Source organism: Paralichthys olivaceus, chromosome 12, assembly GCF_024713975.1.
Source record: "Paralichthys olivaceus isolate ysfri-2021 chromosome 12, ASM2471397v2, whole genome shotgun sequence".
Taxonomy (NCBI): Eukaryota; Metazoa; Chordata; class Actinopteri; order Pleuronectiformes; family Paralichthyidae; genus Paralichthys; species Paralichthys olivaceus.
Window position 1 is genome coordinate 23,878,899 of NC_091104.1, and position 14,484 is coordinate 23,893,382.

At 39.6% G+C, this 14,484-nt stretch overlaps 1 protein-coding gene across 1 annotated transcript in view; it reads left to right on the top strand.

Annotated features, from left to right (window-relative positions):
• pals1a (protein associated with LIN7 1, MAGUK p55 family member a) overlaps positions 1–14,299 on the top strand; it is a 29,859-nt gene extending 15,560 nt beyond the window's left edge. Inside the window, exons 4-17 of the mRNA XM_020085149.2 lie at positions 40–140; positions 1,013–1,120; positions 2,418–2,495; positions 2,574–2,714; positions 4,506–4,667; positions 6,618–6,695; positions 6,889–7,072; positions 7,291–7,362; positions 8,050–8,121; positions 8,283–8,450; positions 8,553–8,642; positions 9,936–10,048; positions 10,967–11,077; positions 11,192–14,299. Of these exons, the coding sequence (XP_019940708.1) occupies positions 40–140; positions 1,013–1,120; positions 2,418–2,495; positions 2,574–2,714; positions 4,506–4,667; positions 6,618–6,695; positions 6,889–7,072; positions 7,291–7,362; positions 8,050–8,121; positions 8,283–8,450; positions 8,553–8,642; positions 9,936–10,048; positions 10,967–11,077; positions 11,192–11,368 (1,655 nt within the window). The 3' untranslated portion in view covers positions 11,369–14,299. The remainder of the gene's footprint in view (positions 1–39; positions 141–1,012; positions 1,121–2,417; positions 2,496–2,573; positions 2,715–4,505; positions 4,668–6,617; positions 6,696–6,888; positions 7,073–7,290; positions 7,363–8,049; positions 8,122–8,282; positions 8,451–8,552; positions 8,643–9,935; positions 10,049–10,966; positions 11,078–11,191) is intronic.
• The last annotated feature ends 185 nt before the right edge of the window (positions 14,300–14,484 follow it).

Consider the following 14,484-nt stretch of genomic DNA (forward strand, 5'->3'; position numbering starts at 1 on the left):
TTTCCAAGTGTGTTTGATGTGATTGTGTGTTTGTTGCAGAGTTGGAGGAGTTGTTGCTGTCACTGAAGCAGGTCCGAGGCTGCCTGTCCGACCAGCAGAGTCAGAATGACATAGAGCTGGTACTTGCACTACTAAACAAGGTAATATAAAGGGAATTAGAGGGAAAGACCCTTGGGTGAATATGTAATTGTGGTATTTTCCAATACTTACTGACCTCAGAGGTAAAAGAGATTTACAAAGATGGAGCCATGTCCTCACTGCTGTCTGAGTAGGAGTATCCATGGCAACAAGGGCCTTACAAGCTTCCTACAGCTGGGATGAAGGCTTCATTTATGGAGGAAGGTGGACACAACAGTTAGACAATTCCTTTGTTTTTGGTCTGTCCTTTTGTGCAAGTGTAAGCTTTTCTTAAATTTGATGTTTGCCAGTATTTCCACGTGTACATTGTAACATTTGTAAGAGTAAACAATCTGGAGTTCTTCCAGGAACCTTTTGGGAGCTCTGAAACCAAGACTACAGTTTTGGTTTCAAAGGAATCTTTCCATATCTCTGAAGTAGCTACAGTTTTGGTGCACTGTTGTTCTTGGAGTGTTAGGTTGTGGTGTCCTTTCAGGCTATTAGTAGGTGGTTAATAACTCACAGTGCAGATATGACAGCTGTAAACCAAATGCTGTCAAGATTAATACAACTAGCAATGTGATTTCATTTGACTGGATAAGTCAATCAAATGCATGTAAGCCTGGCAGATTACCTACTGTCGATAATGGAATAATTGTGCCATTGACAAGCTAGTCAGTGAAGCAAACCTGCTTGTCTTTAGCTGAGAACCTTCTTGCTGCGAGGCGTCAGTGCTAATCACAGCACTCATGTGCTGTCAATTATATGCAGAAACAAAGGAATACAGTTTTCACAGAGTATTATACTTCAGGTGGAAATAATTTCACTTCAAATACGTAAAAATGCTTTTTCTGACAGAACATATTGCTCTCTTTTTTCTTTGTTTACCCTTTAGTCTGACTTCCAGTCAGCGCTGAAGATCCACAATGCTGTGGCCACCAGCATGCACCGACCCTCTCCTCCATACCCACACACACACCAGGCACTTCAACTGGCCATGGAGGTAACACAGTTCTCCAAATTGAAATAATTTGAAATTATTATTTGTTTAATCACTTGTCAATCCTTGTTGCATCATCTGACACACACACACACACACATATAGTGTGTGGTTGGTGAATGTGTAATAATGGGGTTGGAGACAAAGCAGCTCTGTTCCACATCAATTAGAAACACTAGTGCTCATAATAGGTCTTCAAACAAATACAAATTTTTGCCTGCACACACTCAGCTAAAGTCTTTTGTTTACTGTTCATATTTTATAGAGTTGGTGTAACTCTTGATAACAGGTCAGTTTAAGCTTAAACTTGATCTGTTTAGCAGTAGTAGTTGGAGTAGCTGGAACAAGTCAAGTACATGTTGAGTTATTCTATGAACCAGATGACACCATGTTGATCATAACAAGTTCAAGTGAAGCCAATACCCAGTCTGCTAACACTGTCATTGCTGTAATTATGTGTCTGCTTCAGTGTTCAGCTGGCCGGCTGTTAGAGCTATTCATGGCTCATTTCAGTGGAATCTCATTAACGACCAACACAGTATTTCTGCTCTGTATTGGCATCTCCACCCCCTGCCCTGCATTTGGCTGCAAAAAAGAAAAGTTCACACTGTACTCAGACAAACACTGTCATTGTTCATGAAGTTGAATATAAATATTACAAATAAAAACAGCCATGGTGAGTAACTCAAAAACAAGAACTAAAAACCCCCTTAGTTCAAGTCTATTGAACGCTGCTCAAAATAATTAAGGGGACGCTTAATCGTTACTGTAAAGTGATTGTGAATCAATTTCAGTTGGCTCAGCCTGTGATTTCAATTTTTTACTTTGATTTACATTGAACTTTTGAATCCTGTATGATTGACCCTTGTTTTCTCAATCTGTTCTCAACAAATTATACAATGTACATCAGTAAGTGTTTTCAGTTTGAATAATTCATTCATCAAGTTCTGTCAGATTGAAAGACATTTAAATCCTTGCTCATATTGAACTTGAGTTACATTGCAGACATTGTGCACACATTTCACTGATTGATTTCTCTCAATTTAGGCACAATTACTACTACGAAATGATTAAATGTTAGAATATATATATATATACCTAAATCTAACAATGTTTCATGAATTGTTTACTTCATCCTAGCTGTCCAACAAATTTGGAACTTCTTGTGTCTTTGCTTCATGTCACTTCATGTTACTGTATAAAGACTGTTATGTTCAGGAGCGGTTGTATGTGTTACAGTGATTCTGAACCATATCATAGCTATTATACTACTTAACATCAGGGATGCTCTGTGATTCAGGTCAGAAATCTCACCCAGTCAAGTCAGAACAAGGAGGGACTGGAACTCCACAGCCTGCTGTCAGACACACACATCCAGGTAGAGACACACACACACACAGAGACTCTGAAAGTAAAGAAAAGAATCCCGTAGTGACTGTGTGTGTGTGTGTTGCAGTCATTGCTCCTGGCCCATGACAGCATAGCAGAGACGGAAATGCAGCCCGAAGCACTGCCTGCCGAGGGAGAAACACTGACCCAGTGGGGAGGAGAGACTGTCAAGATCGTTCGCATAGAGAAGGCCCAAGATATACCACTGGTAAGACACAGACACGTTCAGCCTGAGTAAAGTAGAAGACAGTTGTATAGAGAGCTGACCTCCCTCCACACTCCTAGTTGAGCTTGTGTTCCAGTAACTGTCACTGGGGAACTCCAGCAATATTTCACATTAGAGTGTGTTCACAGGTGTTGATGAGCATAGTTAACATCAGTTGGGGCTTAACACTGCAAATATGAACATTTCAAAAGTTGCTCCTTGTCTTTGATTCAAGCTTGGTGCTGCAGGCTCTTTTAAATGAAGGTAGCATAATATATCAATAGTTGTAACATTTGTAATGTTTTATTTTCCCATGTGTTCATTTTTAGTCAATGTTATAGTTAAATATAGATAAAGAGGGTATTGCTAAATCAGTGATAATTTTTCAATGTAATTCCTCAAAGAAACACATACAGACTCCAGTGGATGAGTGTTTGATGCATGAACTGATAAACAAAACCATCCCTCCATCCTTTGTGGGTCTGTCCACTAGAATTTTGAAGGTCGGTGCAACCACTCCGGAACTATGAGAGAAAACAACTCTGCGTATTTGCAACTGTGGCTGGAGGCACAGGAAGATGAGAAGTGCTGATAGAATAAAAGGTGCCCTGTCAATCAAATGGGTGCATTTAAAACAGGTGGGCAGTACACCAGTGTCATAGTTATCATCAGTGTGATAGTGCATTATGACATGGACTGTACAATACCTTCAGCACCGTGCTAAATCAATAAGCTAATTATATAAATTCTCAGTTGTTGCCTCAATACTTTTTTCAAATACTAATTCGTATCTCTTTATATCTTGTAGCAAGTGAAAGGTAATCACCATATCAGCTTATCAGCCACTGCCTTCATACAAGAAGCCACCAAACGAATCAATTAAATTGTGGTGAGATCGTATCAAAAGTAGCCTCTTAAGATAAAGAGATGAGTTGTTTGTCGTAACCAGGCGGAGACACAGAGGCGGAGGAGAAAACTCTTGTTCCAGAAAAGGGGGAACTTCGGTTGGCTCGGTTTTAAATCATTCCACATGGAGAAAAGTACAGTATCATGCTATAGAGTGGGGGTTGGAAAGAAAACTAATCAAGCTTGACCCGAGCGGTAGGCTTTTCAGTTTTTTTCCCATACCGATTCGAGCTTGAGGAGAGAAAGTAAGTAGATGGCCAGCCAATGTGACACTTTTCAGTCAGGCTCTATGATAATTATTATATTATTATTATAAATATATATTCAATTGCTTTATATAATCAACCGGTCATAGTTATGAATTTGACCCAATCACTAGAAGTTTCCACAGAAAAATGTCTTATTCTCTTGCTCCGGCACTGACGGAAAAACCCATCAATGGTCTGAATATCTTTATTTTATTAACTAGAGCAGTAGGACTCTGTCTGATTGGCCATATGTATTGACATAGAGCGTGAATGCATGGCGCATGGAACACCATTTATCGCAGATTACGATATGTACTTTGTGACATATACGATATATCGTGCAACCTTTTAAACACATCTTTAAGATCACTTTATTTTCTTGACAACACACAGACACAGGTGTCGGTTTGTGTCACCACAATCTCTCTTGTCACTGCTTTTTCAGCTGGAGATATTTGTTTTCTTTTTGGTGTTTTTTCAGTTTTGTGTCTGTCATAGGTTAGAAGTGTCATCAACCACCCTACTCGCCCCTGCTTAACAAAGCTCCCCAAAGTATTAACTTGTCTCCACAGTTCTTCATGTTATAATACACTCATGTCTGTGTTTTCCATATTCTCTATATTCCCCTGTGTGTCTGTAGGGAGCAACTGTGCGTAACGAAATGGACAGTGTCGTGATTAGTCGCATTGTTCGCGGCGGAGCAGCTGAACGGAGTGGACTGTTATCAGAGGGAGATGAAATCTTAGAGATCAACGGCATTGAGATAAGAGGGAAAGATGTCAACCAAGTCTTTGACATTCTTGTAAGTATTTTCTCATCTGCGAACATTTGACACATTTCCTTTGTGTAGTGATAAAAAACAGAGAATGATTAGAGTAATCTGTTAATAATCTATTACTCTGCAGTCAGTTTCAGTCAATACTTTCGACTCTTTATATCTTATATGTAGACATTTTACCAGGGCTGAACTAAACCAAGAAATATCTTCAACTGAAATCATTCGTATGTTGAACCAATCAATTGGTTGCACAGACAAAGTCTGAAATCAAGTACCTTTAGATGAACTAAACTGGCCTGAAAGAAGTGAGGCCTTGTTAAGACCTGGTTTTAATATTCTTCCTTTTTCGCCACAATGTTAACACTGACGACCACATGTTGATCTTCTATTTCGAATGAGTAAAATCCTGCTTCCTTGTCAACCTGTGCACAGGACATTCATTCACTAATTCCCTCCTTGCCCCTCTCACTCTTTTCACTCTCATTGACAGAGCATCCTGACTATGAATCTACATTTAAAAAAAAAACAACCACCAACACTCATTATTAACTATTAACCAACAAGAATAAAATGCTATATAAAGGATGAGTGTCTACATGCAACGCTGCTGTGCTCTAGCTCGCACACACACACTCACACACACACACAGACACAGACCCAGACCCAGACCCATATGTCACTTTCAGAAATCCTGTTGCTTCGGTGGACCTTCAAAACCACCATAGTTCCATGTTTTTAGCGTCTTAGGCAGGCAGATGTCACCATATCGTCCCACTTTAGCTGTGTCTATTCCAGCCGCTGCATGGACATGTAGTTGCTATAATGTGCATGAGTAAATTGCTCACATGTTGAGTGGGCATTCATAATATTCAACCGTCATTCACAAGCCAGACCTAGTCCGCCCTTAGCACAAAGCTCGTCCGGTGGGTTTTATTTAGAAGTATGAACATGTCCACATGCTGTAAAGTCACACTGGTGCAGAGTCTGTTCACTGAGACCTGCAGTGGCAAATTTACTGAGTTGGTACCAATGTCCTGGGATTTTTTTTAACAGATCAACCTATACTATTAATTGGTCAAAATGTGTATTGTCGGTTCATGGTTAAGTGTTTATGGTGAATATACCTAGTCCTAACACAGACAAGTTAACCTATCATTTTAGAGGACACATTTCCGTAACAAATTGTGCAAGTCATATAAGTAGAGACACATGAATAAACCAGTGCAATGTTTGATTTTCATTCCGGATGGTGTTGCAGAATCAGTTTGAATAAAGGACCTGCTTTAATGTTCCTTCTTACACTGTGGGTGCAGAAGCCTGCTGCTGAAAGAGCTGTGCAGGGCCTCCACAGTGTCATGTAGGGGGTGAGAGGTGTTGTCCATGAGTTCAAATTCGCTAACATCCTCCTCTCACCCACTTCCTCAGTGAAATCCAGAGTCCAGGACTGAGCTGGCTCTCTTAACCAGTTTATTTTGTCTTTGTCTGACCCTCTCAGTGCATCCACACCCCGGCAGTCAATGGCATAGAACACATCTTTAAAATGCCCTCCACCCTTTTACATGTAGTACTTCCCATTCCTCCACCACCAAAAATGATGGATTCATTTGAACGACATTGATGGAGCACTTTTCTCATGATTGTAAAACCAACAAGAGGAATACTTTTTTTTTAGCCGAGAGCATATCGACCATCCAACAAATGGGAGCCTGCAGCTTACATTTCACTATCCAACATTCAGATTGTATCTCCATCACACTGATCTTGGACATGCATTTATTCATGATACATTGTAAGGTGTAAAATGTATTGTCATTCTTTATTATTATCTGCAATGTGAGCTGTTACAGTATTTAATAATAAGTGGATTGAATGTGGTGCAAATGTAAGATGCCTAATATTATAATAATCAGGCAATGTAGGCGAGATGATAAATAACAAGTTAGCTTCTCTCTTTCGTGTGTGTGTGTGTTTCAGGCGGACATGCATGGCCTACTGACCTTTGTCCTGATTCCCAGCAATCAGAGCAAACCTCCCCCTGTCAAAGAGAGTGTGGTGAGTGCTCAACATGGATGTGAACAAAATGGTGGTTCAATCTGGAAGAAACAATGTCTGTTGTCTTTTCTTCCACTAGACTGACTAATGAGCAGTTACCTTGGGTTAGCAAATGCTGATTATTTGAAGTATTCTGATATAAGAAAATATCTTCATCTCTACTGTTTCCTCGTCTCTTCTTTCTCTTATCCAGATCCATGTGAAGGCTCATTTTGACTATGACCCCTCAGATGACCCTTATGTGCCATGCAGAGAGCTGGGCCTGTCCTTCCAGAAAGGAGACATTCTCCACATCATCAGTCAGTCAGACCCCAACTGGTGGCAGGCCTACAGGGACGGAGATGAGGATAACCAGCCGCTAGCTGGACTGGTACCAGGTACTACTGTCTGTGGCTGGAGTCTTTTAGGGTTCCCTCTTTTCAATATTTCATGTTTTTGGTGGAACATGGGCAGAATGCTTTGTCAGACTCTTGCCGGTAAATACACAGGGCGGTTGGCGGTAAGCTGAAAACACTGTGTACACTTGTCTTCCACTCTGCATTATATGATATGACTGCTGTTTGTTTTTGCTCATATTCTCTTCTTTTTTCCACAGGAAAGAGTTTTCAGCAGCAGAGAGAAGCCATGAAACAAACCATAGAAGAAGACAAGGAGCCTGAGAAGCCTGGTCAGTTTCTCCACCATTCACAAACGTAACCCTGTTACAGTAAATAACCTTTTAAAGGTTTTAATTGTATCTAAGCTTATTCATTGCTTAAAGCTACATTGCCACAAAATAAGAGACAAAAAATTGAGTTTGTCTTTATTTAGTTTCCAATTTAACCAACCTATATAACTCAATTTCTATCTGGAAATGTGTTTTCTGTGTGTGTGCGTTTTCCAACCTCATGTGCATTTAACCTAGCACAATGTGGCACAGTCATTTTATGTTTAAGCAAAATAGGGAGGATGTGGTTCAGGATATAGAGCAGGTCATCCACAAATCATGTGTCAAAGTGTCCTTCTGCAAGATACTGAACCCCAAATTGCCCCTGATAGCTCTACCATCAGTTTGTGAACGGTATTTGGTAAAGAATACATCAGGACAACAGAATTTATACATTGCGTCCAGCCTCTGCCTGCTGTGCCACCCCTCACCTGAATGCTCCAGTCATTTCTGTGTTGTGAATTTCCTGAGAATTTCCTTCTGCGTTCTTCATGTGTGAGAGGTAAACTCTGGAGAAAGTCCAGACCCAATTGTGTGGACATTGTCCAGAGTCTATGTCTGAAAACTGCTTATGAGTGTGTATTTGAAAAGACTGAATGACAAACTTGGAGTTTGAAAGTGAGTTTTAAGGTGTATTCATGTTCATAGGGAAGCTGTGGTGTGCAAAGAAGAACAAGAGGAAGAGAAAGAAGCTGTTGTACAACACTCACAAGAATGATGGTAAGACCAGTCTGTCGGTGTGTCTATCAAAGCTTAAAGATATAATATGTAACAATTCCTTATTCAGTGTCTAAAAACAACAAAACTTATTCTAGACCAGTGCAGGATTTTTTTTTGGAGCAAATTATAACCTGTTTATTCTGTCCTCTTCATTGGTCCAGATTTTGATAATGAGGAGATTCTCACCTATGAGGAGATGGCTCTGTACCATCAGCCAGCCAATAGGAAGAGGCCTATTGCACTGATTGGTCCAACCAGCTGTGGACAGGGAGAACTTCGACAGAGACTCCTCAACAACCAACCAGAACGTTTTGCTGGAGCTGTACCTCGTAAGACTCTCTCACACCCACACACACACACACACAAGTGCACACACATTTCCATGTGTTTGTGGATAAAAACAATTCTCTTTCTGTACATACATGCAATAGACACCACGAGAAGCCGTAGAGAAGGAGAGCTGAGTGGCCGAGACTACCACTTTGTGTCTCGTCAGACGTTTGAGGCAGAACTGGCAGCTGGTAAGCTTTCAAGGGTTTTCTTTCCCATGTTTTATCTCAGTCACTGTCAGGCATTTCTTGTTTTTTTTTTTTTTTTTTCTTCCAGCAGAAGTTACTTATATTTTACTCAGACTACATCCATACTAGAGCTACAGAAACTAAGACGTTTGGAAATGCTGCTGGGGTTTGAAAACTCTAGGACTGCAGAAACAGAGATGTTTGGAAACACTCACTACTAGTTGCTGATCGGGTCTTCTCGGTCACAACATATTCACTAATTTTTCAGGCTCTTGTCATATGACCTTCTTCTGGAAGAAAACAATTAACAACAAAGCATTAGCCATGACTACAGGTGTATAACTAACAACCAAATGCTTTCTCTTTTATACCGGCACAGGCATGCCCAGTGTATCAGAGTGGTCTCGTGATAAACGCTTTCAGGCAGGTTTGAATGAATCGGGATTAAAACTGATACAGAGTCAAAATACTTAGACGTAGTATAGATGCAGCCCCAGTTTCACAGTAGCTAGAAAACCTCTGTGTACTGATAGACAAGTTATATATTAATACATTCTGCATCAAACCTGACTTGTTGATCCGAGTGGCAGAGCACTTTCAATTTAGATTGGTTTCTCCAACATCTATTGAGGATAAAAATCAATTTCTCCGGTTTAAAATCAGACAACTTTTCGACTATAATGATCAAAGTGGCTGAGTGATGTTGTCTGTACAGGAACAGCTTGGAGCTCATGTATCTGTTCATGTTACTGATGTAATGCAAATAACATTGGATGAGAAAGAAAACATCACTAGACATACCCCGGTGTGTTTTGTTTGATCACTGAGAAAGAGACATTTTATTTTATTTATTTTAGATATGATGCTTTCTGTTACAGACAAGTGGTCGACAAGGTGATATTTTAATCGTCTGTAGCAATATGACCCAATGTTTTATAAGTCAGTCTTTTGTGTGTGACATGATGCACACTCTTCATCGTCTTGCACTGATCTACAAACATACAAAGAAGTATACAGCAGCTGTGTGTCAGTCAAAACATGCATGTAAACAATATGAGATTTAAAATGGACCCAAAGTTTGGTTTACAAATATTATCCGAGGCCCATTTGTTTGTCCTCAAGGATACACACAATTGATTAGGAGTAAAAATGCTGAATGTAAACATAACGTTTTGTATATTTGCAAGAATCCTGTAGAGAATACTGAGGACATTAATGTTTGTAATGGTTTGTGTTAGAATTGTCTAACATAATTATACCAATACGTTTCTAACTTATTATTTTGTATTTCCTCAGGGAAGCTGATCGAATCTGGTGAGTTTGAGAAGAACTTGTACGGGACCAGTACAGACTCAGTGAGGCAGGTCATCAACACTGGAAAGATCTGTGTGCTCTGTCTGCACACACAGGTCGGTATTCACAAAAGCACGCAAGCGCGCACACAAACACACACACACACACACACACACACACACACACACACACACACACACAGTGGCGTGAGAGAAAGTCAGAGTAGTTTAAGATCCTAGAAGGAACATTTCATTCTTGTTGATTTTGGTGCCTCTGTGGACAAAGGCGGTAGTGTTTGCACTGTCACCTGTCTTAAAAACCTCGGTCCAGACATCATGTGCATTTGTTTTTGAAGTAGCGAAAACACACTTGTATATCACGTTCAGGACACTCACCAGGAAAAAAAAAAAAAAAAGAGACACCGCAGCTCTATTTAAATTGTTTTTATTTCAGACTTACCTGCTTTCAGACGAGACTCAAAGATCAAAATACTCAACATATTCATATCCAAATAAAGACACACAAACTATGACCCATTGTCAGTAAAAAACAATCTTCTTACAATATTAGAACTGAGTTAACATAACCTTTAAGTATTAAATAAATTTAAACAGGTACAAGAAATACATACTCCCCCCTCTTGTGGGTAAATGGATCCCACCTGAGATAATACTAAGTCACTCAAAGTATAGGGGGATAAAGTTGGCTGGAATATCCATCCACACCATAACACACAGCTGATTGCAGGATGCATAGTGATGAGGTAAAGAGCCTTTAGCCTGACTTTTAGCCTAGCGTGTAGCCCTGCTCGCTTCCCTCACTTCTATTTCCTCTCCCTTCACCAAACCATAGGCCTTCACAGCCTGACTGTCGTAAATCGTTGGTCTGACTTTGCGGGTAATTCGTCATGGTGGTAGACATTGACTAATGTAAAGAGAGTTTCATAACAGTTAAAAACTCCTTGAAAGGCAACTTCATAACTCAGATTCTAAAGTTGCTTATTGAATTGTGTGTGCATGCATGTGTGTCTACAGGCTCTAAAGGTGCTGAGGAGTTCAGACTTGAAGCCTTACATCATCTTTATAGCTCCACCCTCCCAGGAAAGACTCCGCGCCCTGTTGGCTAAAGACAACAAGAACCCCAAGGTCCCTGTTCAACTGTCGACACTGTCTCTTTACACTCTGACAAAGATAAATATCACTGGTTTTACATTTCTAAAATGTCTGCCTTAGTAATGTGTTTGTGTGTTTTGTCTTTAGCCCGAGGAGCTGCGGGACATCATCGAGAAAGCGCGGGAGATGGAGCAGAGCTGTGGTCACCTGTTTGATGCCGTCATCGTCAACACAGACCAGGACAAAGCCTACACTGAGCTGCTACGACTCATCAACAAACTGGACACTGAACCTCAGTGGGTGCCCTGCTCTTGGCTGCGCTGAAAACACACACATCGTTCACAGAACCCATTTCTGCACATTTCTCAAACTGGACCTGGTTTTACACAGTGTGCTGTGTTGACGTTTATGACATAACATTAGGGTTGATGTAAGCAAAAAGAGGAATGAGGAGATTTTGAGAATAAAGTTGTAATATTAGCAGAATATATATATGAAATTATGAAATCAAGTGTCACAACATCATTAGAACAAGTGGGGGAATTACAATTTTACAAAAAGTAATAACTTAAAAATCTAAAGTTGTTATTTTACAAGGAAACATGTCAAAATATTACAAGAGTCAAATATGAAAGTGATATTTATTATGCAAAAACAACTATACATTTTCTTTTTATTAGTTGGATGTAATCACAAAATGTATTTAGGCTTTAAAAATCGAATAATACTTAGAAGACAGATTATTATTTTGAGAACGCAATGTGATTAGTTTGTGCAGATTCTAGCGACTCAGACACTATTTGTTTTTGAACCGAACTGTCACTTTGGTGTTATTGAGTTCAAGCAGAACATGAACTTTAATGATTCACAGTCCATTACTTCAGACTGCCTGTTATTTCAATTCAAAACAACGTTTTCTCAAACTGAGTCCAGTCTTTTGCTGGAGTGACTTGTGTTTATTTCACTTCAGTTTCACTTTAAAATCCCAACTCACAAGGGAAGTGAAATATTATTTGAAACGTTAACAAACAATATGTTGTTAAAATATTACATTTTTCAAGTTTTTCTCAAGAAGTTATAATTTAAAAGCTGCTTTCAGACATAACTCTGGAGAACGTCTGCTCATTTTCCATAGTTTGCCTTTCATACATAAACCATGCAGCAGGAGATTCTCCGCTCAGAGAGTTCAGGTGTGGGGTGGTGCAGCAGGAAGAGGCAGAGGCAGGACGTTGCGTATAAATTCTGGCATCATATCAACACTGGCATTGGCCCTCATCACCAAACACTCTCTTGACATCTTCATCTGTGTCTTCTATGTGTATGGCACTGCCTTTTCATCCTGAGATATTCACATTCTTTTTGGCTTTCTGCAGAAAGTCCTGAGGTTCTCACTCTGGACGTTCTCCTGAGCTGTATGCGAGAACAAACCTGTCTGAGATTACCCAGAGTTCAGTGCATGTCTGAAAGCATAGATTCTTCATTTTTTCTAACTGTACAATGTTTCTCTCGTTAAATGATGGCTTATTTTCTTGTATCATGATCACAACAATTAATTCTCAAGACAAAAACAACCTTGTAATATTTTGAGCTGAAGTCAAATGATGCAAGTCCCTACTCATGAAATCACCACTTTATTCTCATGTATTTTTATATTGTCAGGTTCTCCTAAAACTACAACCTAGTTCTGTCTTCAATCATAACACATTTCATCTTCAAGATAAGGTTTTCTGGTGATACTATGACTTTATTCTCAGAATTATTTTTTTATTACAAGCTTTTCCTCCATGACTTTGTTTCTGCATAATCTTTTTCCTCATACAATTACAACTTCACTAGAATTTAGTGACTTTCTAGTGATTCCATCTACGTCACCAGCCGTTTCTCTTAACATTGGCCCTAATACACGTTGTACTGTAGAGAGTAAATCCTCTGCGCACTCTTGACCTGGTGGCAGTGGTAATACCCATTACACTAAATGTAAACTTTTTGTTCATTGACCGACATGAAAGGGAGGGAATCCTTTTTTTTTCAGATGTGACATTGTTATGACACAGATGTCTCTGTCATCCTGAAATACTGAGGTTATTTTTCTTGTTTTTACTCTTTATCAGAGATGCTGGGCCTCTTTCATGGTGCCTCCTTTGACTTTATTATGACACACAAATCATTTTTTAACTTTTTACAGTACAGATGATCAATGTAAACTTCTGAACTTGAGCTCAAACGTTTCAATGTTGTGTCGTTTTGTAAAAATGTGCACAGACGCCCTTAGTGAGAAGTAAATGTGAAACACACACAGACAGACACAAACACACACAGGAAGATACACAGACATACCAACACATACATTAATATATATACACACAGACACACAGCCATTTCGTGCATGTAGAAATTCACCCTCAGCCACCACATTTGTTGCTATGAAGAACACAGGCGTGTCCTTTGCGTACACACTTGTTAGCCGCTGACGTCCCCTCATCCTGCGGGAGTTTGGCGACGGCCTTAAACTGCAGCCTTCTGGACCCTGACCGACTGACTTAAGGACTCACTGGTTAATGTAGACACAATTGCAATAAACACTAAAATAAAACACACAGCACTTGATATCACTTTTTTACTTGCCGACTTTTCTTTTCTGCCTGATTTTTTTTTTTCTGACTGACCAGTGACAGTTTCCCATGTCAGCTGACCTATCTGATCACATTTAAGTAGAACTCTGAGCCTGAGCCCTGAAGGGCGACTGGGTGAAGTTATAGTTTGTAGTTGTGTTCCTGATCGGCACATGATGCTGAATTTATATATTCAGTGTGCAGGCGCGTGTGTTGTGTGTGTGTATGTATGTGTGTGTGTGTGTATGTATGTATGTGCGCACTTGTGAGTTTGTATGCGTGTGAATGGTTGTGTGTGTGCTTGTCTATAAAGACGGTGAAGTATTATTATGATCTGAAGTAGACCTGACACAATATCACTGTGTAGAGCATTATATATATATATCTATCTATATATATAGATATATATATATAGATACAATGCTGAAAATAGAAGTCCAAAATGCACCAATAGAATTGCAGGTTTCACCCCCGTGCCTCCCTGTCATTGGTCCAGGAGGAAGAGGGGGGGCAAGGGTCAGTGAATTAACTGTATTGAATGTAAAATTAATTTTCCTGTGTATCAGATGTCACATCTTCCTGAGAGAATCTGCTTTTTGTATGAATATTCACAACAAATAAATAATAGATGATTGTTACAAAATGTCTGACCTTGTGTTTTTGTTCATACAATGACACAAAAAACATGTGTCATTATATTTCAAAGGTCCATCAGCTTTTTTCAGCTTTCAACAGCATCTCAGGGTTTTCATGAGTTAAAGGAACTGGTCCAATGGTCAAATCATGACCAACATTACAACCTCAGCTCACATGATAGAACCAAAGCTG